The sequence below is a fragment of the Apis mellifera genome, linkage group LG4, assembly GCF_003254395.2.
Source record: "Apis mellifera strain DH4 linkage group LG4, Amel_HAv3.1, whole genome shotgun sequence".
NCBI classification, from domain to species: domain Eukaryota; kingdom Metazoa; phylum Arthropoda; class Insecta; order Hymenoptera; family Apidae; genus Apis; species Apis mellifera.
The window spans coordinates 381,957-409,572 of record NC_037641.1 but is presented as its reverse complement, the minus strand read 5'-3'; the positions used below and the strand labels follow the sequence as shown (position 1 = coordinate 409,572).

Below are 27,616 nucleotides of genomic sequence, written 5' to 3'. Positions count from 1 at the left end.
TCATATATTCAATCTACTTTTCTAAGATATCCAATATATATGATACAAAATAATATATTTAAGCTATTATTATTATCAATACTATCATTTATTAATAATAATTAATAAATAAAATGATAAATAAAGTTTTTTATTAATTCTACTCATTTTCTAAAATAATCATAATATTAATTGTAGATTGATAATATTTTAAATATCATCAAAAAATATAGAAATTGGTAAAATAATTTTTACAATATTAATGTTATGTATAATTGAAAAAGCAAAGATTTGAGCAAACTACTACGCGTAAAATATATCGAGACTGTAGCGCTCCCATTACATTACTTACACATATGCATGCATTCACCGGGTTCGTCGAACGTGTATATACTATCGTGTCCAGTGTATAGATAGGGTTAATTGGTCGGTCGGTGGTAGAGACCGAGCGAAAATTAGTTCGCGAGAAAAGCGTTGCGTCGCATGGCAACGTTTGCATTTTCCGCGTTGCCGGTGGCGCTGGTTCCGTTGAAACGACGACGCCGGTAGCTTTCGGGCGATTTCGGGCAGACGTGCAGCTTTCCGCTAGTAGTGGGGATAGTTACGCGGCGTACGACTTGAGTCGGGTGGGGCGACATCACGCCGGGACGGAGCAGCACGAGATTCTTGCAGTGTCGAATCCCGCCGGTTGTCTTGTTCTTTTCGTAATCGTCATTAACTTCTTTGATCGTAAATCTCGAGCGTAAGCACGGCTCGTACACGCACGCGTCGTGTTAAAAAGTTTTCCCAATTTTCCCTTTACCCGTGTATGTATATATATACATATATATATATGTATATATATATGTATATATATATATGAACGTTTCGTCTACTTGGCTCGATTTTCTTGCCTGTTCGACCACGTGACATTACAGCAAGTCCGAGTTTCAACGAGTTACGTTAAAAGTGTGAGTTCCAAGAGTATATTCTGCTGTAAAGAACATTCCGGAACCGTTTCTCTTCGTTCGAGAGTGAATCGATCGATCATCGCTTATTAACCTAGACTTCGGACACACATTGCTCGCTTTCTTCACGACGACAAAAGAAGTGGTGAGATTATCGGCTTTCGTTTCGATAGATTCGAGATTATTATTATTTCTATCATGGAGGAAGTGAACCGTAACGTTGAAAAGCGATTATCGGACCGAGAGACGGAAATGAAGATTGAGACAAAGGACGAGTCGGCATCCAGGAAAGAAGGAACGAACAGATCCGTCAATCTTGGCCAGGTTCTGCCTTTAATGCAGGTAAGCTTACGTAACTTGAAACTTGCGTTTATGTGCAAATCATGCTGATTCATGTGTCGTTGGACAATTATGTTATTCGATATAGTATTTCGCACACGCGATTTCGAGCGTGCGCTGGATGTCGTGGGTGTCATTAACCCAAAGAAAAAAGGTTTAAAACGAAAGTTTCGAATCTTTTCGACAAGCGCGTGCGTTCGATCGATTCCATCGAATTATGGCGAACCGACTAGTTCGTTCGTAGACAATTGTGTCACGAATCTAAATACCGTGTAACGATGTCAATGTGCAAAATTTATTCGCAATACAGCGTTCGGTAATGTAACGTGATTTTCGATACTCATTGTTATGTTGCAATCTTGTAAAACTTGATCGATGTCATTGCCGATTCTGAAAACGTTCTCTTCCAATAGACGAACTACGTGTATCGGCTGCACCATAGTTGGTCGGTAAGAGTGTAAAACTGCTTGTGATAAGCAGTGAATTTATACAAAATGATATATATTAAATTAGCATAACGGGTAGCCCATACGTGATCTAGGGTGTTGGCCAATCACCGTTCTCGAATATATTAATTTGCTGTATTTTTCCGTTTAAAACGAAAGGTGTTTTTAAACACGTGATACATTTTTTTTTTTTCTTCAACGCTATTACATTACGCCGTTGAATATTTCTAACTACAAATAAGTGTCGTTTTACGTATTCGATATTCGCGAGCAACGTAATAAATTTATTTTTTACAAAAAATTTTTACAATAAAAAAAAATGTAATTGACAAGCATCGTATAAACAATATGTCATATAGAAGAATATTATACGTATAAATATCTCGATTCGTAAAGTCGATCGATTTGGACTATTTCGTTTGATTTTGAGCGGATAAGATAGCAATAATATTAGTCGACCATGAAACGTACTTCCTCCTCGAAGTTTTTTAATGCGCTCGTGTTTCCATTATATACACCCACGTGATAATTGTCCTCTTAATCTTATTTTGCTCGAAATGACGTCATTTTAACTGGCCGTCTCGAATCAGAAGGATCACTTCCGGAGCAATGGCACGAGTATCGATTGGTCGACACGCCTGAGACAAGGTGCGGATTGTGTGGGATGCGACATTGTTCTCTCGATACGATGTGATGTACAAGGCTCGAATCCGGATTAGAATAAATACGTAATTACGTATGTATCTATGCTTGGCTTCGAATTTTAAATTGTTGGCATTGTGATATGGCATCGAGCATACGATAAAATTGTAAAAAACGAACTGTAAAAAAACAAACTGATATTGAACAAGTTATGTATTTGGTATTAAGTTTATGATAATATTAGTTGTTTATGACGTTAGAAATAATTTTCTTGATAATTATGAGGGTATGCGAAAAGGAAAGAAGATAATATCGCAAGTGTGTTTAACTTTTATTTTTACAATTTTTTTTTTTTCCCTTATTTTTTCATTTATTAATCCACAATATTAAGAGATATTTATCTATATTGACAAATTGTTTTGTCAATATTACATTTTTTTTTTTTTTCACGTATTTGATATTTATACATTCGAATTGATGATATATTCGATTTTTTAAATTTTATAAATGCTTTTCACGATAACTAATCAATTGTGCGCAAAACAGAATTTGTTGAAATACTATTGAAAAGAAAATCACAGTAAAGATAAAAAGTCGATATATTTTTTTTTATAAATATGGAATAATAATATAATGACTATGTACGTATATATGTTAATTGTATACAATTACACATAAATCGATTATTCAAGAAAATGTAAGAAAAACTTACAAAGCCGATATCTGTATATATTTGTTATACACATTAATTTCTTTCTAGAAAAATCTCATATTGCAGCGTGTCAATATTTATTTTTCAAGTTATTTTTTAGCTGAGAAAAAGTTTTTGCAATGTTTTGTATAATCATTGATCATTACCGTTATGATATCTCCTTAATTCTAAATTTTTTTAGTTCTAAAATTTTCAAAAACATGTATGTAATGTTTATTAAAATTAATACATCTTTACATCAAATAAATAGTATTCGAATAACGAAAAATATAAAAGAATGCAGGATTTGATTATTTTAAAATATAAATTTTAAAATAAAATAAAAAATTTAAAAATTAAATATTTTGGTATAATGATTTTTTCAATTTTACAACAATATCATGCTAATTTTTCTTTAAAAAAAACTTTATTTCATCATTAAGACAAGATTTCAATTGAGGAAGCTTGAAAATATTATATATATATATATTTTTTATTATTTTTTCTATTGTATATATATTATAAAAATATATTTTTATTTTTCTCTATAAAGTTGAATTTGAATTTATCATCATATATTATACGATTTTTTAGATTGAAATATGAATTTGAAGTTTTGAAGTTATACTATTTTTGATCACTTTTAACGATAAAAAAGAAATTCATAAACATTTTGAGTTATTTTTTCAAGGAGGTAAGAAGATCGAAAGAATGGAAATATAGAATTAAATTTTTAATAATAAATTTTAATAAAAGTAATTTCAAAGTGATATATTTTAATTTAAAAAATCCTATGATAAATTAATTTCGATTTTGTAAAAAAAAAAACAATATTATACGATAGAGTTGATAAGAATATAAGAAAAAAATTATTTTTTACATTTATTGTTTCGTAAATATAATAAAAAACGATATTTTCTAAAGTGATTTTTACAATTAATTATTCAATGTTAATATATAAAATATGTTAAAATATGTAAAATAAATATTAATAAGTAATAAATAATAATACTAGAATAATATTAAATATGATAAACAAACCTATTAATGTTCTATCAATAATATTTTCTTCATATTTATGAAACATATTTTGATCGTTTGAAAGTGCAAAAAAAAATTGTAGAAATCGATAAAAATATAATATTTTTTTCACCGATTAAAATATTTTTTTAATGATAAATTTTTTTAATTAAAAAAGGAGAAAACTAGTGCGATATTAGAGAAATTATTAAATTAGAATTATTCACAATTTTTAATAAAAAATTATTTTTTAATTCTCAATCGAGATGCTGATTTAGAAAAATATTGTTATATTTATTTTTTCTACCATCTATATGTAGTAGTAAGATAATTTTTAATTTTTAATAATAATAATTAAAAATTAAATAAATATCAAAATAATAATCTTTCACAATTATGTTTTTTTGTTTTTTATTATTACTTTTTTATTCAATAGATGTTTTGTTTCTGCCGCGAAAGAAATTTTTTCAGCGTATACTTCAATGAATTTAGTGTAAATTTTTTTGCAATTTTTACCTAAAGAAGATATATTATAGTAATTATTATTTCAGAATAGTAATAGCGATTTGAATTATTTCGTGTTTTTGATTATGATAGGAATGTTATAATATGAAATTGACTCGATATTTATTAATAAATAATTAAATAGATTTCAATTATTGAATCAGATGCCAAACACTAAAGAAAGAAGTTTGCAAGTTTGAAACTATGGATCCAATGCTTGTTATTTTACAATAATTATGAGCATTGCGATTCTATAGAATGAAATTTTCATATATGATTATTAAAGAACAAATATAAATGTGTTGTAAGTATTTAAGAATTTTATGTTATTAAAAAATTGTTAATAATTTATCAATAATTTCATATATATTCATAATTTTATAATAGAATTTTTTCTTAAAAATTATTATTGTCTTGTATTACTATTCGAATTTCAATATGTCTAATTTAAAAAATTTATATCTCTTATTTATAATATATATTTATTCAACGTATTTTATTATGAAATTTATTTGTTTGATTTATTTGTATAATTCAAAATTTCTAAATAAAAAAAAAACTCATATTCTTTTTCTTTCTATTCGAATTAATAAATCATTTCTATTAATAATAATAATAGTAGATAATTAAAAAAAAAAGAAAAGAGAGATTATAAATTTTGATTTTTTTCTAAGAATATCAATTGACACATATTTTTTCATATGAAACGTTTAATAACGGAGAAAAATTCTTTTAAAAAATCATCATTTTTTTTATAGCAGGTACTTTTCAAACATATATGTATATCTATGATAATATATTCATGATAAGATATTTACAAGCGAGAGAACATAGTACTGAAAATATGTATATTTATGTAAACCGATAAAAACCTATTTACATTTGGGCATCATGTCGTTCGTACGTCTTCTTGCCTAGTTTACTTTTCAAATAATAGTTTCATTTATTTACCTAAAATTCAGAAGAAGGTTGCGATCGATATTGTTTCACTACAGGAAAAGGTTAAACTTTTTTTTCTTTTCTTTTTTTTTTTCCTTATCTAAATATACTACTCACTACTTACTCTGTGTGTGAAAATATATATAATCTCGGTAAAAAAAATTTCGCGAAATTTTTGCGAATTTTTCCTAATTTTTTTTAAATACTTTTCCGCTTATTCTTTTCTTGAAATTTTATTGAAAATTTTTTAAATATTCGTATTTTTCTTTGCGCGCGTTCAATAAATTGATATGAATATAAAATTTGTTTATATCAAAACAACTTCTCCGTGTCACAGGTTATCAACAGCTTACGTTGATCGATAGAAATAAAACTTCTTAAGTCAGCAAAAATATTATTTTCCGATTTATTCACAAAGTATTCGAAAGAGCATTAAAATATTCTTAACGTAAAAAAATATTTTTCGAATAAGCGAAATAATATTTCGATCACGATATTTTCTCTAAAAATTCTTCATTCATTTTTCAACCACATCATTACTCGAAACTTATATCGTATGCCTTTTCAATAATAAAGCAAGAAATAAGCACGTTTATTTATTACGAGTTTTTTAAAACAATTCCATAATGTAATTATAAAAAATATAATTCTCATTCCAAGTTCCAAAAATGATATTCAAATCGTACTTAAATACGCAATGATATTAAAGAAAATATATATATATTCACAAACTTGTATTCATAAATTCATAAATTCGTCTTCTTTATAATATTCTTTATATATAATATAATTCGTATAATTTACCGAATGATGAATCTCTCCTAGTTTATATCATCTTCCAATTTATCAATAATTTGATTAATTTCGATAAATAACAACTCTGACGAACTCTCAAGGTGGACGTATCGGTTGTAATTTATCGCTAAACCGCTGTTAAAATGATCTTCACACATTTTCGTTTACCGAGCGGAACACGCGCACGCACACGCACGCGCATGCGCACACATGTTCGTGTGTTTATTCAGAGAACAGCTGTTACGAACGATGCTTAACTAACTGGCCGTGTTTTTCGTGTTCATCGTATACTTATCTTAACTTTTATTAATAACGTTCGCGAATATTCCGACCGTTTCAACTTCTCTGAAGTCGTCGAATTAATTAACTCGAGACTACCGATTGAACGATTGCGCAACATATTCTGAAATAACATTTTTATATCCTATGCGATGTACGTGTAACCTTTTTATTGTTTCAACGTCTAAGAATACGTCACGTTCAGGGAAACGTTGATTACGTAAGATTATAATATTTCCCCGATTTTTCATCGAAGAATTTTCGATCGATTAATAATCGCTTTGCTCGATAGAATGAAATAATATGTTGTTTGTTACAATACTTTTATGCGACATATATATATATATATATATATATGGAAGATAAATAATATTAATCGATTTGAATAACGCGTTTTTTTCCGAGTGTAAAATATCTCAGGATTATTTCCATCAAATATTTTTTTTTTTGTATCAAAATGAAACGATCAGATTTTCCATAAAATTATTATAATTATACAGCTGCAAAATAACAATTCAAATCTTCAACCGCGGTTAAAAATTTTCCTGTTAAGGCAAGTTATTTATATATTATTATCTCGATTCACATTTATTATGCAGTGATCAAAATTGCAAACAATTGCAAAAATATATCAATTCAGATGGTTTTTATTATGATTAAAAATTTTTATTCCACCCATTAAGATAGATATTGTATTTATTTCAACAATTTCAGATTCGAGAATATTCGTGCGAGGAAAATTATGATATATTTTTATCGATTAATTATTTAACCCTTTTTCAGACGAAATATCGAAATAATGGCTAATAATTGGAAAAACAATCCTATTCAATTTACCGCACAGATTAATCGCGCTGTAATTTCTCTTCCACGGATTAATTAATGTCGGCCAATCGTTCGTCGCGTTATAAATCGTTTGCACCGTCGTTCAAAACGCCGAAAGTGATTGGCCCTTTCGTTCGGTCCGCGAATTTAAAATTCCTCCGTGCGCGTCGCGCCGGAAACGCAAACTCGGCCTTTCGGTGTACGCATGTGCGTTACACATTTCAACGGTGTACCGGCGAGGAAAAGGTGTCACTGTGTTAACCGGAAGTTGAGAAGATGATCCAGTGAAAGCCTCTTCGATATTCCGTCTGCTTGATCGCTATATAATTGGCACCGTGCATACAATGTAACGACTCCCCGAGTTAACTCCATTCCTCTTCTTTCCAAGATTGGAGAGAAAGACGTTCATTTTCTCGAAGAAGAAAAAAAAAAAAAAAAAAAAAAAAAAAAAAAGGTAATGATTCGTCGAGGATGTTAGAGAAAGGATAAGTGACTATGAAAGGAAAAGAGAAACTTTATAATTATCGTGGAATCAATATTTTCGCATTTAATTGAATATCGCGTTTGCGTAATATTTCTCTCCCTCGTTTATAATAAACGTGTAAACGATTTAAAAGTAAACGAGCAATCCTACGAAAAAAATTCCAATCGATCTATTTAATTATTCGATCATATTACAGCTATAAGTAAGAAATAATATCTAGGAAATAAGAAGATTACGAGAGAATTACAAAATCAAGTAAATATATTTTACGTCTATATTCTTCTTGTTTACATCTCATAAAGAAAATCGAAGGCTCTTTCTTTATAAAGTGATCGAAAGTCTATCTATTTTCTTTCTTTCTTTCTTTCCTTTTTTTCAAACAACACATCTGTCACCTTTCTCTTCCATCCATCAATCGTTATCTTTACGAAGCGTTTATTTTAACAGGCACGTTACGTCAATGCTTAATTCAACCACTTTGTTCAGCCACGTTGGAAAAAAAACTTTTTCTTTTTTAAATCCGCCCACGTGCAGACATTCTTCGATACAGTTACCCGTCTAGATCGATAACCGGACTGATCTTTAAATAGAATAACGTTTTGTCACCGGGAATGAGGGTCGGTGATCGTATATACGTGAAAGTAACGAGAATGAAGAAAAGGTTAAGCGAAAGGCTTAGAACCACTTTGCTTCACCTAGGCGACTCGCCTAGGTTGCGAATTCAACGGGCTTTAAATGGAGTTCAGCCTTATCAAGTGGCGCGATTCCTTAATCCAACGTCACTGAGCCACGTCCATTAATATCCACGGATCGTTCCATCTTGTCGTTTCTCTTCTCCCTGTTTCATTACTGTCGTTACTATACCCTTTGATAGCCATGCCACGATAGCCTTTGAATCATTAGTTTTAATTATCCGTTATACCGTCATTATTTAGGGATCAATCAAAGAGTTCCCAGAAAAAATTATTCTATTCCTGAGAATAAATCCAAAGGATATGTCTTATTATTCAAATCTTCTAAATATTTAGAATACTTATTAAATTGTTGAATAAATGTAAGAAAATATTTCTTTTGTGGATATAAATAAATATCTTTTATTAGTGCTGTTGAATGGCAGTCAACATTTTCTGTAAAAAATATTAAAGTCTTTCCATAAAACTATTATTATTATTATTATTATTCAGGAATTATTTGGATCTGAACGTTTTAAAGTTATATCACTTTCTTAAAATAAACGTTCATGCGTGTATTCTTCTTCAGTCTGGATATTCTATTTTTTATCATTTCTTAAACCATGAATTCTTTCCAATATTTTTGTGGAAATTGTACATTTTTTATATATATTCTGTATTTTTTAAATATTTATAAGAAGAAATATAAGATTGTTGGATAATCTTGGAGAAAATTCGATGGAATTTCTACTAGAATTTCTTCTTTTTATTCTATGATTGTATTATTATAATTGTGTAAACTATTTGGAATACTACATGATGATTTTGTTTAATAAATTTCTAGGGAAATGTTGGGAAAGGTTATTAGATTTAAAATGATACATTTCTATATCCAAACTGAAAATTATTTAAACATTGATTTTAACATGTATATATATTAAGATTAAAATTAATAGTTTTATGTCATAAATTTAAAATTGATAAGAATTGTCAAGCTGTAATTATACTGTGTATACATATTATAAATATTATTATAAAGTTTAAAAAAAACTTGTCCACAAAAAGATTAATTATGTTAAATTATGTGCTTCTGGAATTATTAAAAACTTTTATTTAAAACATGTTTTTATGTTATTATTGATTTAAATGGAACATTTCTGTTTAAGTAATTGATTTTTTTCTAAGATGCTATATGAATCAACCAACTGTTATATACATTTAAATATGTAAAAGTTTATTTTTAAATATGTAGAACTTTAGATGATTTAAAATATATTAGTTTAATTTGAATAAATCTCTTTTCAAATCTTATAACCTCTTTCTTGTATTAAAAATTATATCTATAAAAAAAAAATAATATTAAGTTAAATATTGCAATGCATATTGAAAGAGATAAATAAAACATTTTTCAGATTATTAACATAAAATCATGCTGTGATATTTTAAAAAAGTAATTATTTAAATTGTAATGTAGATGTTAAAATATATAAATAATGCTAAATAAATAATCATACTGTGTTATGCAAAATATTATTTTTTTTATAAAATATGTTTAATAAATCTTCCTTTTAATAAATTCATTCATTTATGAATAAAGATCGTTCCATTTAATAATATTAATTTGTTAATTATTTTGGCATAATGGAATGGAAAAAATAATACAATATTATATGGCAATCAGATTTTTCAATATTATCTTTTATCCTCGAATGACGATGCAACGAGGTTTTAAAAAAATTAATTTAATTTATAAATAATACAAGTTAAACGAGTTATTTTTCTAGATTTTTATATATATTTACTTTTTTTTATATCAATACTTATAAATTTTAGTATAGATATTCCTTTTTTACTATTAAAGCGTAGAAATTTTAGCAATTCCAATATTTTGAATCTAGTGATTTTTATAATTCTAAATTTCTAAATATCAGTGTCATGAATTTATGTCTTTTTTACTGTTGCGTGTTTTTTATGTGGTGTTTAAAGCCATTGACAAACATATATAATTGCTATAAAAAAATACTTTATTGTTTTACAATCTTTCTCCATCTTTCTCGTAAAGATTAAGTATGCAAAATTTTTCTGCTCCCCTAAAATATTTTTCCTAATCATTTTTTATTATACAGATATAATATTGAAGCCAAATAATAATTTAAGAACGCGATATGTATCCAGAGAAAATGATATACGATAATCAAAATTTGAATAATTTTATTAATTTTAATAATTATTCAATAACGAAAAATCACATTTACAAAACTTGTATGTTGTTACTTTTAATCCATTCAAATATAATAATATGTCTAAATTAAAAATTTAATCAGTAATAATAAACAATTCGATATATAAAATTAATAAACTTATGAAATAATCCAAATCGAAGCGAGTCTTTATCTACGATTCGAATAATCAATATTTGAATAAGTTAATTCCCTCTCATTCCCTTTAATCTCGTTCATCAATTAAATCTTTACATTGAATCGTTAAACGGAGGTCCATCTGTTTATATTTGAGCGACGACGCAACGAGAACGCCCATCTTCTGTCCTTCTTTATAAGAAGAACTGTCGAAGTAGCGCTTTCACTTTCGCAGCCCGTTCGAAAAATCGATCGAAATCGCCAAGCGTCGTCGTTAAAGCGTCGACTCTCGTTTCTACCGTGGAATTAGTGTCGAGGAACGAGGCGATGCCACTCGCTGTGACCGTTCGCGAAAATAGAAGCTCCGCGGTCAAATGCGCGAAGAGGATCGCATAGAATAGCGCGCTAGTTAAGGTCAGGATATTTCTGGGCGTGGATGAAAGTATCTCGCGAAAACGAGCATCGTTTCAAACGTTTAATTGTGTTAGTAGGTGAAACTAATATCGTATTCGTATAGACGAACTTTCTTTCTTTCCATTCATTTCAGTTAATTTGCTTCCGTGAAAAATCACGATTGCTTTTAAATTCTTTTAATTTTTTTCGCTTATTGTGAATCACGTGTGCACGATTCTTGTTCCTTTGACTTGTATCGAAATAGAAAGGAAGCGATAAATTTTTTTTTTTTGTTAAATATTTTATCCTCGATTTTTCTGTAATTGGAATATTGGAATATTTTTAAGCATTCTTCTGTAAGATTTGTATTAATTTCAAAGTGAAATTCAAAGTGATCCGAGTATTTTTGATATTACATTAAAATGATAAATGATATTGCAATATTTTTGATATTGAAGAGAAAATTATAAAAAGTAAATAAATAAAATTGTTCAATAATTTATGTTCAATAATTTCATCATTTTAATCTTTTTAAAACGTATATATATATATTTTATAAGATAATTTTAAATATTTCATGAAATATATTTAAAACTGTTCAAATAATAGATTTGCTATTTATAAATAATCTAGATCATAAATGTAAGATCAAACTAGATTATAAATATAAAATTCTATATAATAAATTTAATTCGTAAAATTATTTTAATGCTATTTTAAAATATCCACATAATTATCAATTATTTATATATATATATTATTATAAATTATTCAACGACTAATTCAAAAAAAGTATAAATCTATAAACAAATAATGATCAAATGATTAATAATATCCGAAATAATGAATAAATTTTTCTTTTTTCACAGAAAATTCTTATATTAGAGTTCGAAGGATGCAAAATCCTCGTCTAAAATAAAAAAAAAAAAGGTGCATCATTTTTATTGCGATTCTTCCTATAAAAAATATAAAATATAAAAATACATGCTCGTGAATAATAAGACAGTTATAAAAATTAAAAAGAAATAATTTGACCTTCTCTTTTCACAGTGATCCCTCGTTACATAATTGATTTACGATTTACGTGCCGCGAAGCACGATTTCATTTATCGTGCAGATATCGCGATAACCTTATTAATCGGTCATTTTATTATACCGGAAACGCGCTATTTAAAATTTCAATTCTTTTCCATTTTACCCGATATTTACCCGATATTCACTTTATTAAGTTCTATGAACGATCAAAAAGTGCAACGATGATTTTTTTTTTTTTTTTCAAAAATTCGTATTTATGAATCGTCGTGTAAAGATAAATAATTGTCGTTTATTTTTTTTACTGGAAAACGTTTTTTTTTTTTGGATATACAAAATTTATTTAAAAAAATGGAATTCTTTTCGCGAAGAATCACTATTGGCTTCTATTTTTACGTGACAATTTGTTACAATAATATTTAAATAAACGTTAAGCTAGATCTTTATTTGTTTATTTATAGATATATTATTATAGATGCATTTATTTTTATTTAAAATCAACGAGCTATATTCTCGAGTATAATTAAGCTACATTTTTTTAGTCGTTTTACGTAACTTTATTGCGCAACCAACAAATAACTCTCTGATATAATTGAGACAAATCATCGTTCCTCTCTAAAATTCAAAGAATTCTTTCCAATGTTTTATGATTCAAAGACTTTTACTGTAACCAATATTATCCGCTTTCAGCAAAATCTAAAATCTGGCGTACAAAAAACGAAATATTCGTTTATTTATAAATAATTATTTTTTTGCTATTATTTCTTATGACAGTCTTTTTCTTTCGTCATTTTTCAAATATGTGCGTTTAAGACATGTATATATATATTTATATCAGTGTTTGCAGAAATATTTGTGATATATTTTACATTAAAAGTAAAATTTTTATTCGAGTTTTTCGCTCGATTCGACAACAATTTGTTTCTAAAATAAATTTCATTATTTGAGATGTATTATTCGAATTGTATATCTATATGAAAATAAAAATTTCATCATTTTATTTCACGTTGTGCGATGATATTCAAAAAAATGATACAATTTTTAAAGCGTTTTCGATAATCTATAAAAAAGATTATTTAAATAAAAGTTGATTTATTTCGAATAAGCTACAAGTTGTAATAGTTAAAATTTTGAAAAAATATTTCTTTCCAGATGTAAAAAATTAAAATTAATAATCTTTTTAAATATATTTTTGATTTCATAATTGCATTCGTAGATGAGTTCGATGATCTATGACCTTAAAATAATTTTAAATCTTGACGTAATTGATTAGTATTATCATTCAGATGTAAAATTTGGATTAACAGGATCGAGTAACGATAATATTTGTGTTGTCAGTAAAATTGTTAGAATAAAAATTATTAAAAATATTCAACGAAAAGATAAATCTTTATTTCTTTTCACACAAAATTGTACATTAGACTTCTTATTCTTATTGTATAATAAACAATTTGTATAATAAATATTTAAATTTTATACCATCTCGATAAAAAATTTTGCTTTTTTGAAAAATTTAAATTTTAATCTCTAGCAATAAATAAATTTTATATTTTATAATAACTCACTGTAAATAATTGTTTATTACAGAGCTATAAACAAATTAACAAAGAGATAAAGATATTTTTATTTTTATTTCCTTCTTGTTTGAAAGGAACAGCAAAAGTTTTAGATTTTTGAATTATCTTTTATATCGAAATTAATCACTTTTTTCCTCGATATCTTTTTTATTCAATTTTAAAGCATAATTCATCATGAAATTGGAAGAGAAAGAGAAAAGTTATTATTTTGCTGATTTCATATTTGTTTAAAAATTATTTTATTTCTTATCTTGAAAATTATTTCATTTTACTTTTCTTCCTCTTTTTTCATTTTAATTAGGAAAAGAAATAATATATTTTTTCTTTTAAATATATTTTTTTTCAGATGATAAAATTATTTTTTTAATATTGAAAATTATAAATAAATTTTTATCTTTCAATTTCGAAATCATATTTTTAAAAGATCAAAAATAATATTATAAATAATAATATATATTTTGAATAATTTTTTTTCTACAAAATAGTTTAGTCATTTTGATAATTTGATAATGAAATCTGCTAATTCATTATTATTCTGCTGTTTCACTATAATCTATAAAATTGTGTAATTTTGTTGACATTTCAGTGTCATTTGAAGTGCAATCGTTTAAAATGTGACATTGAAAAAAATGTGTCAAATAAAAATTACTTCGCTTCGAAAGAAACCATTTTGTGATGGCTCCTTGAAAAAAAGTCATCTTCAAAGGCATTCATCTAAATAAAATTTTTTACTATTGCAAATAAAAATGAGTTTTATCTACTTGAAACATTTCTTTCAATAATAATAAATAATTTAGTAGATTATATAATTATAATTAATAATTGTATCATTTCAAGTGGGATTACTTTGTATATTTATAGAAAAATTATATTAAATTCTTAATTATTAATTATTACATTTTAATAATTAAAATTATAATATATTTTTTAGTTATTATTTTAAAATAAAATATTCAATAAGCAAAAAGGATAAGAAAATATCAAAAAGCAGGGCATGAATAACAAAACTTTTGTAAATCTTTAAATCTTTCTTTTAAATAAAAAGTATATATCATATTCACAAGACACTTTTAGAATATTAAAAACTTTTTTTTTATTTTAAACAATCTAATAAATAGAATCAATTTTAAATTTACTTTTATTATTATATCATTCAAGCAAAATTTCTTATTCCTATTTCTTCAATTACTATTTCAGGCTATATCATATATCAAAGTAATAAATAATAATCGATAAATGTTCGACGAATAATAATAAATAAATCGATAAATGTTCGAAAATAAATATACTGTTTTGAATTTATTTCGTTTTAATAGCATATAAGTATCGCCATAAAATGTCCATGAAATAATAAATTTAGTGTAGACTATTATCATTAAGCAATTCTCAGAACTTATTAGTATATTTCTGTAGAAATAAGAGGACAAAATTACTAAATAAAAAATATTCAATGTTTTCTCAACAAAAATTGGATCAATGCATTGCAAGAAAAATAGAAGATACTTGCAAAAAAGTATATGATACATATTTATAATGTTTTTCTACCATGTTTTCTAAAACATAAATTATCTCCATTTCTATTTATTCCATCAATGTGATGTTTAAATGTAGGACAAGAGTTTTGCATTTAAAACATTTGTGTAAAATCATTTTGGAAAATGCAGATTGGATGTGGTAGTTCATAAACTTAAAATCTCCAAATTAATTTTCAAGAAAGAATCTCAAAATCATGATTCTTCTGAATATTTGTAATATTTTAGTATATTAGAATTATTGTATTTTTTTCTGTTTGTCTCATTAAGAAATTTTTTTTTTTTATTTATTTGGAATTATTTGTGCAGAGCTATTGTTTTCTTTTTCCCTAATGAAATACTATAAAAATTTGAATTAATTTTAAAAGAAACTAAAAGTTTTTAAAAATTTTTCAAAATCATCGATTTTTCTTTAAATAAAATTATGATTTTTATTTATTATTTTCAGGATTGTTGATAACTCAAAGAGTCAAGAAACCAATCCAATTATAATACTATTATATTATGATTTTCATTGATAACTTTGAATTTGATACAATTCATAAAAATAAAATAATTGATGCAAATAATGAAACAATGATTATCATTATGGTGAACAAATTATTGAAGAAAAACTTATTTTAATAAATATACCCAAAATAATTTTATCCATAATTTTACTACATTTGTTTATAGAAAATATTCTAATAAACTATTCTCTATTCCTAATATTAGTAAATACATTTCTTCTAACCTTTCTATAATATTTCTTATAAATTGTAAACACTGACTGTAAATTTCGTTTCGGTTCAAATTAAATACTCATTATGATTCGTTTGAATTAATGATTGTGATAGATTGTATATTATTTCTGTCAAACAATATTATTATATAACGAAGCAGATATAATTAAAATTAATTTGATTTGCATTTATCATTTCGTGACGCTATAAAAGAATTCTGTATTCTATATATTCCAATTATATTTAGAAGGACATTCTGATTGTAAGAAAAATCATCTTCCCAGATAAAACTTTCAACAAGACATAATTGGATAATTTTAAAACAGAGAATATTAAGTCATTCAAAAGGGAACAATCAAAATCCGTTATTATCGAGAAGAAAATATTGGAATGTATTGGAATCTATAAAAATTATTTTAAATATTTTTTTTTTAAATAAAATTGTTCTTCGATAATCTTTCTATTATATTTGCATCATTTTTATTTTTCACTCAAGACTATATATCTTTTACATAAATTATCTTGCACTAATAAAAATATGTAAATTTTATTTAAAAAATCATCAATGATTCTCAAAAAAATATTTTGTCCATCACAATACTTGCTTACTTCGAACCACGTTTTCCTTTGACATTATTAAATATATATAAAAAGTTATGTACAAATATAAGGTAATTTTTTGTGAAAAGATAAGAAAAAAATAAAATACAATTTTCTTGTCCGTTTTGAAAAGAACCAAATTTGAAAAATTTTTACAAGTAAATTTCAACAGAAAGTTATTATACACGTAAAAAAATAATCAAAAAATATAAAATAAAATTTTATCGTTCAATTTATTATTTTTAAAGAAATTAAGATTAAACATCTAGAGTTAAAGTTATATAATTTTATTGATATAAAATTCATATCTTGAAAAACTGATAATTTCAAACACGATAAAATTAATTCTACATTTAATTCTACATCACAGTTGAATGATTTTCAAATTCATATAATATATTTTCTCAAAAATAAGTGAATTTCTTTAGTGAAAAAAATTTTATTCTACACTTTCTATCGTTTTACGAGAAATCATCTTCATATATATAACTTTACTCATCCCTGTTTATACTTTCGCCTATATCCTGTATGTTCTGACGAAAAAGCCGCCATAATTATTTACAAACACAAATTATCTATCGTATTAATGACGTACAATCTTTGAAACACATCTATCAATCCGGAAACGTTTCTAGAATTCAATCAATATCTCCAATCATTGTAGATGAATCGTTTTATTATTTCCTGTGTAAATGATTCATGTTGGCCATGATATTCCAATTTTCTTATCAATTAATTAATATTTATAAATTTTATTTTAGAAAAATATATATATCATAGATTTACCTTACCCTCATCACTAAATAAAAATCTCAAAAATTCTTCAAACTTGTAAATCTTTCTAATAAAATTTGTTTAACACTGATTGTAAGTTTTTCTTTCCACATTATCTTTAATAGATTAAGATTGAACTTTACGTAATTTAGATACATTTCACAATTTTATTTTGCATGATTTTATTTCATAGAGGGAGAAAATGGAGGGAGAGACTTTTCTCCCTCCCTTGTTTATTTGAAAAAAGAAAAACCTTGTTACTATTTATTATTTATTTCACGACAAGAATCGAGCAATACTTTCTATGCACTATGGGTCGTATAGTCCATACTATTTCCTGCTGACCAGCACTGATGCTGCATTCATGGGGCAATGACCCATTGATCCCATGGGAGAGTTTGCATCGTAACCTCGCGCATAGCTTAAACCGCATCGATTTGTGGAAATGATTAAGGGAGTTCTAGTTATTTCCACTTCCAGATGGAGAGCAATTAAATTCATAATGACAGATAAGAGTGTCGAAATTGATGATAAATATAACCATGATATAACCAAGATAAGTAATTATATGCGAATAGAAATTTTTCTTTTGCTAAATTTTCTTAATTATTTACGTAAAAATAAAAGTAGACAAACGTATACAACGAGTGGTATTATTTTTATAAATAAATATTTAAAGAATTTTTTTAAATTATTAAAAGAAATATTTCATGATCTTAATACTTGAAACGTATTTTATGAATTTTAAATATTTTGCTTTTTTACTATATGCATTTTATTTAGATTTTCATATATATGTAAAATATAAATATCTGTGGATTTAATAGTCTTCTATTTCTCCAAATATTAATTATATTTTTTGGAAATCTTTATTTGGATATTATTAATAGGCATTTTCTATTCTGATATCGAATTTTGTTTGGAAATAAGTTCAACTGTTGCATCTTTTAGAATTGTTCAAACATGAAATTGATTAAAATTTGAAAACGAGATCAAATAAGACATATTCATACGAATTTTTTTCTATTGTTTTCACATATCTACTGATTCTTCAATATTAATATTTTATTTATTTCTCTCTTTCATTTCAACTCGGATAATAATGATAACAAATTAAGCACAAAAATTTTACAATCTCCATATTGCAATAATATATAAACAATTCTAAATATCCGCAAAAAAATAATATTAGCACACAAAAAAATTTCAAAATTACCTTATACATACATCACATTAATTCTTGGTTCTCTGATGGATGGATCCGTAAATCTAATTTATGTAACATTAATCTTGTAAAATTGTCTAGGAAGTGGAGAGACTTGGTTTATAAGGAGAAACGTTTCTGCCATTTAAGGGATCGTAACTGAACGCAATATTTTCGCAGTTAATTAATGATGCGCCGATGAATAAAAACGGAAGGATGAAAAGAATCATAGATTTTATCCCGTCGGGAATAAGAGAGTGGAATAATGTAAGCAGACTTGCCGTTTCTTTTTCTTTTTTTTTTTTTTTTTTTTTTTACGACCACTTAACTGTTCTTGGATTGCAAACAAATTGTTGAACGAGCATAGGTATAGTGGATTTCATAGGATGATTGGATAATAATTGGTTTAGTTACCTGGTGGAACACATTGCTGAGGTTCGAGTCATTCGATATCCTGAAAGAGCATTGGATGCAGTTAATAATGAAATCGGAGTGAAAGCGCGAAATAATTACATCACGATTCTTTCTTTTTTGTTATATATATATATATATATATATATATATATATATATATGTATTCATTTTTTAAAATCCTTTCTCATCTTCGTTCTTCACGATACACGAGAAAATGTTATTTATTATTATTGCATGGAAATGGATATTGCAATAAGGATAGCAGATTGTAATGCGTTACGTGACCATTTTGTTTGATAGAGACATTAGTTATTCCGTTTCTTAAAAATAACGTTTCAAAAATAAAATGAAACTTGTAATGTATACTTAAATAGATCTGGTTTCATTCACAAGTTTCTCTGGGAAGTTGGGGATGTTAAGCTACTTAAAAATCAGTCTTCGTGGATACTTTGCATAATTTAAGAGAATAGGAGAAATTGTGAACTTTTGGTAAATACCGAGGAATTTCTTCTTCTTTACAGAAGATAATAAGTATTTGAAGATAAAAAAAAAAAGCTTAATGGTAACTCGAAAAGTTTAATAATTTTATTCGTTCTTCTTTGCTCTGCTGTGAAAACATTTATAAATCAAAATACGATATATTTATTTCAATAGATCACAATTTTCTCTTATCAGTCTTTTTAAAACTGGTATTCTTTATAATTTATTAATATTCGATATTTCATTCTCTGTCTTTCAATTTTAAAATTGAAATTATTAGAGATTGTTCGTAAATTTTTCTTTCTCTGAGTTTTTTACAATTGGAAAAATATTAAATTTTTTGTAATATAAAAATTTGTAAAATTTGAAAAGATAAAATTTTTATAATTCAAAACTTTAAATGTAGATTATATAATATAGATTTATATGTATTCTAGTTTACAAGAAAAATTTAAAAAATAATTTAAATATATATTTACATACATTTTTATAAATCTGAATTTAATAATAAAAATATTTTTATATATAGAATAAATTATATGGATTATAGAATTATAGAATATTCCTTCTTTTATCTTTTAATTTTTTTTTTTTATATTTTATATATTTTTTCAACTGGAAATATTTTTTGTAGCAAGCTATTGAGCATTAAAATTTATATATAATTTAATATTTTGTACTATTAATATTTATTATTTATTACTATTTTTAAATTATATTTAAAAAATGAAAATAATAGAATAAAATGATATTCTATTAATGAAGAAATTACTTCACATATATTCCATTACGATTTATGTATTCATAGTGTTTTATATAAAACAAAATTATCATTGATTTTGATAATAGAACTTATTGGTTATACATATTCCAAAAATATAAAAATTTTTATTAAACTTTCGTTTCAAGATAATTTCATTAATCACATTAAACATAACATTTTCTTTTACTACGATCTTGTTAACGAATTATCAAAAAAAAAACTCTGGCCAATCACAAAACGTGTAGTCGATCTAGTCACACGCCATGATGATAGCGTTGGCTACGTGCCGCCAACGAAATACGAACAAGTCGAAACAACTATCGAAAAAAATGTATTAAATTTTATAATTTATTTATTGTTGGTGATGTAATTCGATATAATTTCTTCAACGATAAACAAATTCTTGTTATATTCATTTTTTTTTTGACGTACGATGCTTGAATTTGTTCATATTCGAACTTTGTTCATATGTCGGCACGTAGCCAACATTACTGTCGCGACTAGGTTATGTGCTCCGTGATTGGCCAATGTTTTTTGTTAATAATTCAAAGCCGTGACGAAAGTTTTTGCAAAGGAAAATATTGCTTGAAAATTAAATTATCTCAGGAATCTTTGGTTTACAGATTTTTCCACATTTTTTAAGATAATCTATATATATATATATATATATATATATATATATATATATATATATATATATATATATATATATATAATATAGATCTTATTATACATATGTAGAAATACAATGATTAAGAATGTTATTTATATATATATATGTATTATCATAAGTCCATGTATAATCTTGTTTAAAATATATATAAAATAATCTATTGTTGATCAAAAACTTCTTTTACATATTATTTCATATGATATTACTATTATGTTTCTATGATGAAATGTATTTCAAAGAAATGTAATCATTATTGTCACAAATAATTTGTGATTTTTATTTTATAAACCATCCCGTAAATATCATTTTGAAAGCCCAATTTTAATTAAGAAAAGAATTTATTATAAAATTTCAATTTAATTAAATTATTACTATTATTTTTATAGCAGTTTATACTAAATTAAAAGATAAAATGAAATTTTAATATATGAAAAAAATGATCAACAATTTGCAAAAAATTTAATAAATAATTAATAATATTAATGTATCATCATTATATCCTTGCAATCCAATATCTACCAATTTTTAATTTGTTAATTGTGTAGCTTTTGTAAATGAAAATCATGTAAATTAACATTTTATTTTTTGAAAAAAATAGTGTATAACTATATAATATAAATATATATAATCTATAACTATATATCTGAAATACATTATATGTTGAAAATAAGTATGAATATTTATTACTATTTTTTTATTAAAATTAAATTCTAAAACAATATTACTTACAATATAACCCGATAAATTTAAAATTAAAAAGAAAAATATAACGATTGGATTTGCTTATTATTTTAGACTCATTGTAAATATTTTACCGTAAGTAAATATAATTTTAAAAACTCTGTTCCTGTTGAAACTTGCTGAAGCGACAATATTCCCTGTTTTGTCGACCTTGCTGGAGCCGGTTCGAGCCCATACTAATTTATTTCCTCACTATAGATTTGCAAATGTAGCTATCGTGATACGATAATGTTTCCAAACATTGTTATCCAAATCGCGCGTACTACACGTGGCATACATTAGCGTGAATCCTTATGTCGATGATTAAAATGAATATCTGATGGAATGAAAAGTCTCGTTTACAATTTACGGAGGAACTGTGTCTTTTATCTTTGGAATAGTATTCTTTATCTCTGTACCAAAGTATCACAGAAATACAATACATCCGATATTTATTTATTAAAAGAGATAATTTAGAATTATTTGATTTGAAAAATATTGTTTAGCATTTATCAATTTTTGGAAAAGATTTTGAATAATATTTCATTTTTGTAATAGAGACTATGACGCATTTTAATCTATAAATTTGAATTTTTCAAATTTTTCATCGTTTGAAATATATTTTAAAGAAAATAAATAACAAATATTTCTTTTGCAAATAAATACGTATCGAAAGGATCAAATTTTTTTTTTGTAATAGAATCATATATTTTTTAATTTATCTGTCGATGTAAAAAAATATAAAATATTATAAAATAGTATTATTAAACTATTTATATTAAAAAATTGTTTATTTAAAATTTATCGTATGAAAGATAAGAAAGGTATTCTTAAATATTTAAAATATTTTAAACTAATAATTTTTTCACTTCTCTCTCTTTTATTCTCTTTTTATGATATCTTTTTACAAAATTCACAGTTATATTTTTTTTTAATACAATTAATACAACAAACATTTACATATAAACAATTTTGTTTATATTTTTTTACATATATTAAAGATACATATTTTTATATATATTTTTTCCACATGTTTTATTTACTTTTATAAATCTATATGTCAAATATTCTTCTATTTTATCTTTAAAAAAAAATTGACGATGAATAAAATTAATGTTTTTAAAAAAATTTTCTTTTCATTTTTCTCAATATTATATCAATTTCATTTTTATTTGTTTATTAAATAAAATATTTTTTTTCGAATTTATCTTTAAATTGGTTTCTATTTAATTTAACAAAATTTAAATTTTGTTATAAAACAATTGTTATATGATTTTCTTTTACGTGATATACTTTCATTATGTAAAAAAAATATATATAATTAGTAGTATGGATGGATAAATTCAAACTATATGTGATTCTTTATTAAAAAATACATTTAATTACATTTAAATTATTTCTTCTTCAAATAAAATAAATCTCATCTAAAGTATTTTTTTCGATATAATTATATATTATATATATTATCAATTAATTATTTAAATTAAATTAATTAACTTTATATATTTTTCATAAATTTTTTAATTTTTATACCAAGATATATTTTAAATGTATTTAAAAATTGAATGATTTATTTTGACTTCTCGTTACTTACTTATCATTTAAATTGTCGATATTAAAAGAATTATTTTATTATTTTATCATCGTGTCTCAGTTTTTAATAAAATTATATCAAAAATGAAAAATTATGCAAAATGAATTTTTAATTATCAATTTGTATTAATATTCCTAGAATTAAAAAAAAAACAAAAATTATATTTTCATCATGTTATATTATATTAATTGTTTATAAAAATTATTCTTTGAATTAAAAAAACAAAAATTATATTCTCATCATGTTATATTAATTATTTATAAAAATTATTTCACGTAGATTATTTTACATAGATGAATTTTTGATTTAGTTTTCGATAAACAATATAATTCATGTCAAGAAAAATCTTGAATATATTCAAAATATAATTTTTTATTTTCATTATTAACTTATTTTATTTACATAAAATAAAAACATAACACAAAAAATAAGAATACAATACAGAAAATAGAGTTTTTTCAATTCATTTTATAACATTTTAAAAAAACATGTTAAAGTCGTAACTAAATTTTGAAAAGACAAAAATTTTATGCATATTACTGATTATATATCAAATGTTCACTTATATTTCATAAATAAATTAAGTAATTATTATGTTTCATCGATCGTCATTAAAAAAAAAATGATTATGAAATAGATAATAGCCAATTCATTTTTGCATTTCACTTTCAAATTACACATCACTTGCAACTTCGTTTCGAATGCACTTGTTCGAACGACTCAATAATTTTTCCTCCTTCACACTTTGCCATTGACCAATAAAATATATATCGATTGAACTCTTTATTCAGTTCATCACTTATTTAAATAGAAATTCATGACACAATATCGTGCAAATACAAAGGTGCAGTGACATCGGTGAACTGGTCGAATCGAACACGATAATTGGTAAATAAAGTATTACGAAACAGAATGAATATATATATATGCTGTGTTGAAGTTAATTTTAAAAGACGATATAATTCATTAATATTTCAATCCCTTTTTCGTATCTATTAGACGAGTCTAGTTCGTCGTCTTTTAATTATTTTGAATTGGATATTATTTGAAATGTACACGGTTAATCTAATTAAATTAAATAATATATTTTAATAATAACGATAAATTAAATCGATTAATATTTTAATTACGAAATTATTAGGAAATTATTTAAATGTGTAACAAATTTCATTTCGTTTCATTTATTTATTAACCTTCGATACAGATTTATACAGTTAGAAAATGTTATTCTCATCAAAAAATAATTATATAATAGAATTATAGACAAATTTTATTCCATTCGTAAATAGTTCTTAAAAATAGCAAGAAAATGAAATTTTGGAAATAAATCGACTCCAACTTTTATATTTTATAAGACTAATTATACAAATTTGGTATTTACTTCAAGTCAAAGTCTATTTTTGTATTTTACATCAAAACTTTTTACACGACAAATTTTTGCTACAAAAGAATTATTATTATTTTATCAACTTTATATCTGTATTGAATTGCTTGTAATTTTTTTACACTTCGAAAGATTAATTTTAATGTATGATCAAGATAATATATTCAATTCTTCGTAAATCGATCGAATCAATCAATTTTTCTTATATTATATTTCGTTTATTCTCATTTTTATTAAATTAAATTTGAGTTTTTCTCTCAATCAACGTTTGATGTTACATAAGAATAACAGAGGTCTTCGGTTTTCGTTTCGCATTATTATATACTGTTACTATTTGTAGATCAAGGTTTTGTTCACGCGTTCCATAACGTCAACTTGATTTGTTGCGCTTGATAGACTCGTTAAAAATTTAGGCTCACAATTAGCATAGAACGTATCATTTCCTACGATCGCTGCTTTTTCCTGCAATTAAATAATATAATTAAAAAGAGTAAACGTTGAAATATCGAAATATTAAAATTTTCTATAAACAATTTTTTCCAACAAAGATTTATTAGATAAAAAAACATGGTTTTTCTTTCTTTGATATTTATATAAGACGTTGACGTAAGATATTTTTAAAGATATTTTTAAAGACCAAAATAAATATAAAAATTATGCTGTACAAAAATATCGATTCAGATTTCATTTATTGCATTATAAACTATTCAAGTTTGTATTTGATAAAGTAAAATACAAATATTCTGTCCTATCTCCGTTATACTCCGCCATTTTGCTGTGTTAACTATTTATATATATTAATTAATTAATCGATATTTTTACATTTGTTTTTGTTAGAATCGATTTTCTAAAAATTTCATTAATATTTCGATTCGAACGTGTTAACATTGTATATATAATTTATATATGTACATATTTAATATAGTTATATTAAATGTATAAAAGTATGTATAATATATATAGTTATATAGAATATTTACATCTATATTCGTGCGACAGGTTTGAAGTGTCGAAGACGAAGGTCGAAGGTTGTGGAAAAGTCAAAACAGACACAAAAGCATAGAACAATGTGAAACTTATTTATTAATTTGTAGTTACAATTTAATAAAAATTTAATAAAGTATGTAAACAATAAAATTATATATACATATTATATTATTTTATATTAAAGTATAAAGAAAAAATAAAATATAGAAACAAATCCAATTTTATAATTTTTTCTGTAATGAATTATTTTTGTGAATTGTATTATAATACACAATTTTTGATATTTCCTAATTTTTTTTAACAAAAAATATTATTCAATTAAATTAAGTAATATTAAATAATTAAATTTGTACTGAATTTTACTTTTGTATATTTAATTAACTGAATTTTATTCTCATATAAATTGAAAAATATATATATATATATATATATACATTTCAAAGGTTAAAAAATTATGTTTAATAATGTAATGTTATTATATATAAATGAAAAGATTAATAATAATAATGTTCATTTATAATTTAATAATTTAAAAATGTTTTCAAAAGTTGCTATGAGTTTGTTTGAGAAGTTAATAAAAAAAAAAAGAAAAAGAAAGTCATGTTAACAGTGGAAATGTAAATGAGAAAGAATGAAAAAGTATTTAAAAATTTACTAATAGATAATAATTAAAAATTATTCAATAATATTAATAATAATTATACTAATCTTTATCATCAATAAATAATATTTTTGAGTGATGAATTGAATATATAAGAGAAAATATTGTAGATAAAAATGCTAAGAAAAAAAAAATTTTTTAAATTTTCTTTAAGCATAATCAAAATTTTTATTACTTTTATTATTCAAATTCAAAACAAAAATCGATGAGTGAGAAAACATTACATCAAATTGATTCAATTTGCTGGAGAATGATTCTCAATGTAGAATCAAATAATAATCATATGTAAAAAGTGATTCGAAAATCTTGAAAACATACAAACGATACAAAGAAGTTCAAATTCCATATTGGATGAAATCGAAGATATTATATCTATCATAAATCATATGCCACTGTTATTACGATTTATAAATTGATCATACATCAAAATTTTCAGTGTAAATTTATATTATTTCACTATTTATCATTATGATAAATCCTCATAAAAGTTTGATATATCGATATTACGCAATTCGATGTAAAGAACAAGTTTATTAGTTATGCTTATCTTTTATTCGCAGAAACGTTTGTTTTTGCTGGAAAACGTTAATAATTTTCATAGATTAATAATTTTCAAATGACGAAATCAGATGGATATATGAATGAAATTATAAAAAAATTTAAATTATAGACAAATTATTTTTTACAGAAATTTGAATAAAAAATTAAAATCGAAATTATTTTAAAGATTTTACATAACAAGATCAAACAAAAATAGTTTTAAAATTATATATTAAAATAGAATAAAACGTAATAAAATTCGAATAGGATTAAGAAAAATATTATAATAATTTTTGAAAAAAAAAAATAAACATAAATATTTCTTTAAGCGATTTATAATATAATAATATAATAATATTTACAAATAAAGTTTTCTTTGATTTGTATTATTATATATGTATATTTTAATACTAAATTATTATTTTAAAATTATTAATTTCACTCAAATACAAGAAAATTAAATTTTTAAATGATATTACTTCAAGTAAATAATTTGTCATTTTATTATTATTATATTATTATAATATATTATATTAATTAATAAAATAATTCTCTATAAAATAGTATATTAAAGATATTTATATATATATGTATAATATACTTATAAAAATTGATTATTTTACAAGATATTAGATATGGAAAATCAAT

At 24.0% G+C, this 27,616-nt stretch overlaps 1 protein-coding gene across 1 annotated transcript in view; it reads left to right on the top strand.

Moving 5' to 3' along the window:
* The first annotated feature begins 603 nt into the window (after nt 1–603).
* Nucleotides 604–27,616, top strand: part of LOC411557 (terminal nucleotidyltransferase 5C) — a 188,029-nt gene continuing 161,016 nt past the window's right edge. Inside the window, exons 1-2 of the mRNA XM_006557331.3 lie at nt 604–785; nt 897–1,268. Of these exons, the coding sequence (XP_006557394.2) occupies nt 1,125–1,268 (144 nt within the window). The 5' untranslated portion in view covers nt 604–785; nt 897–1,124. The remainder of the gene's footprint in view (nt 786–896; nt 1,269–27,616) is intronic.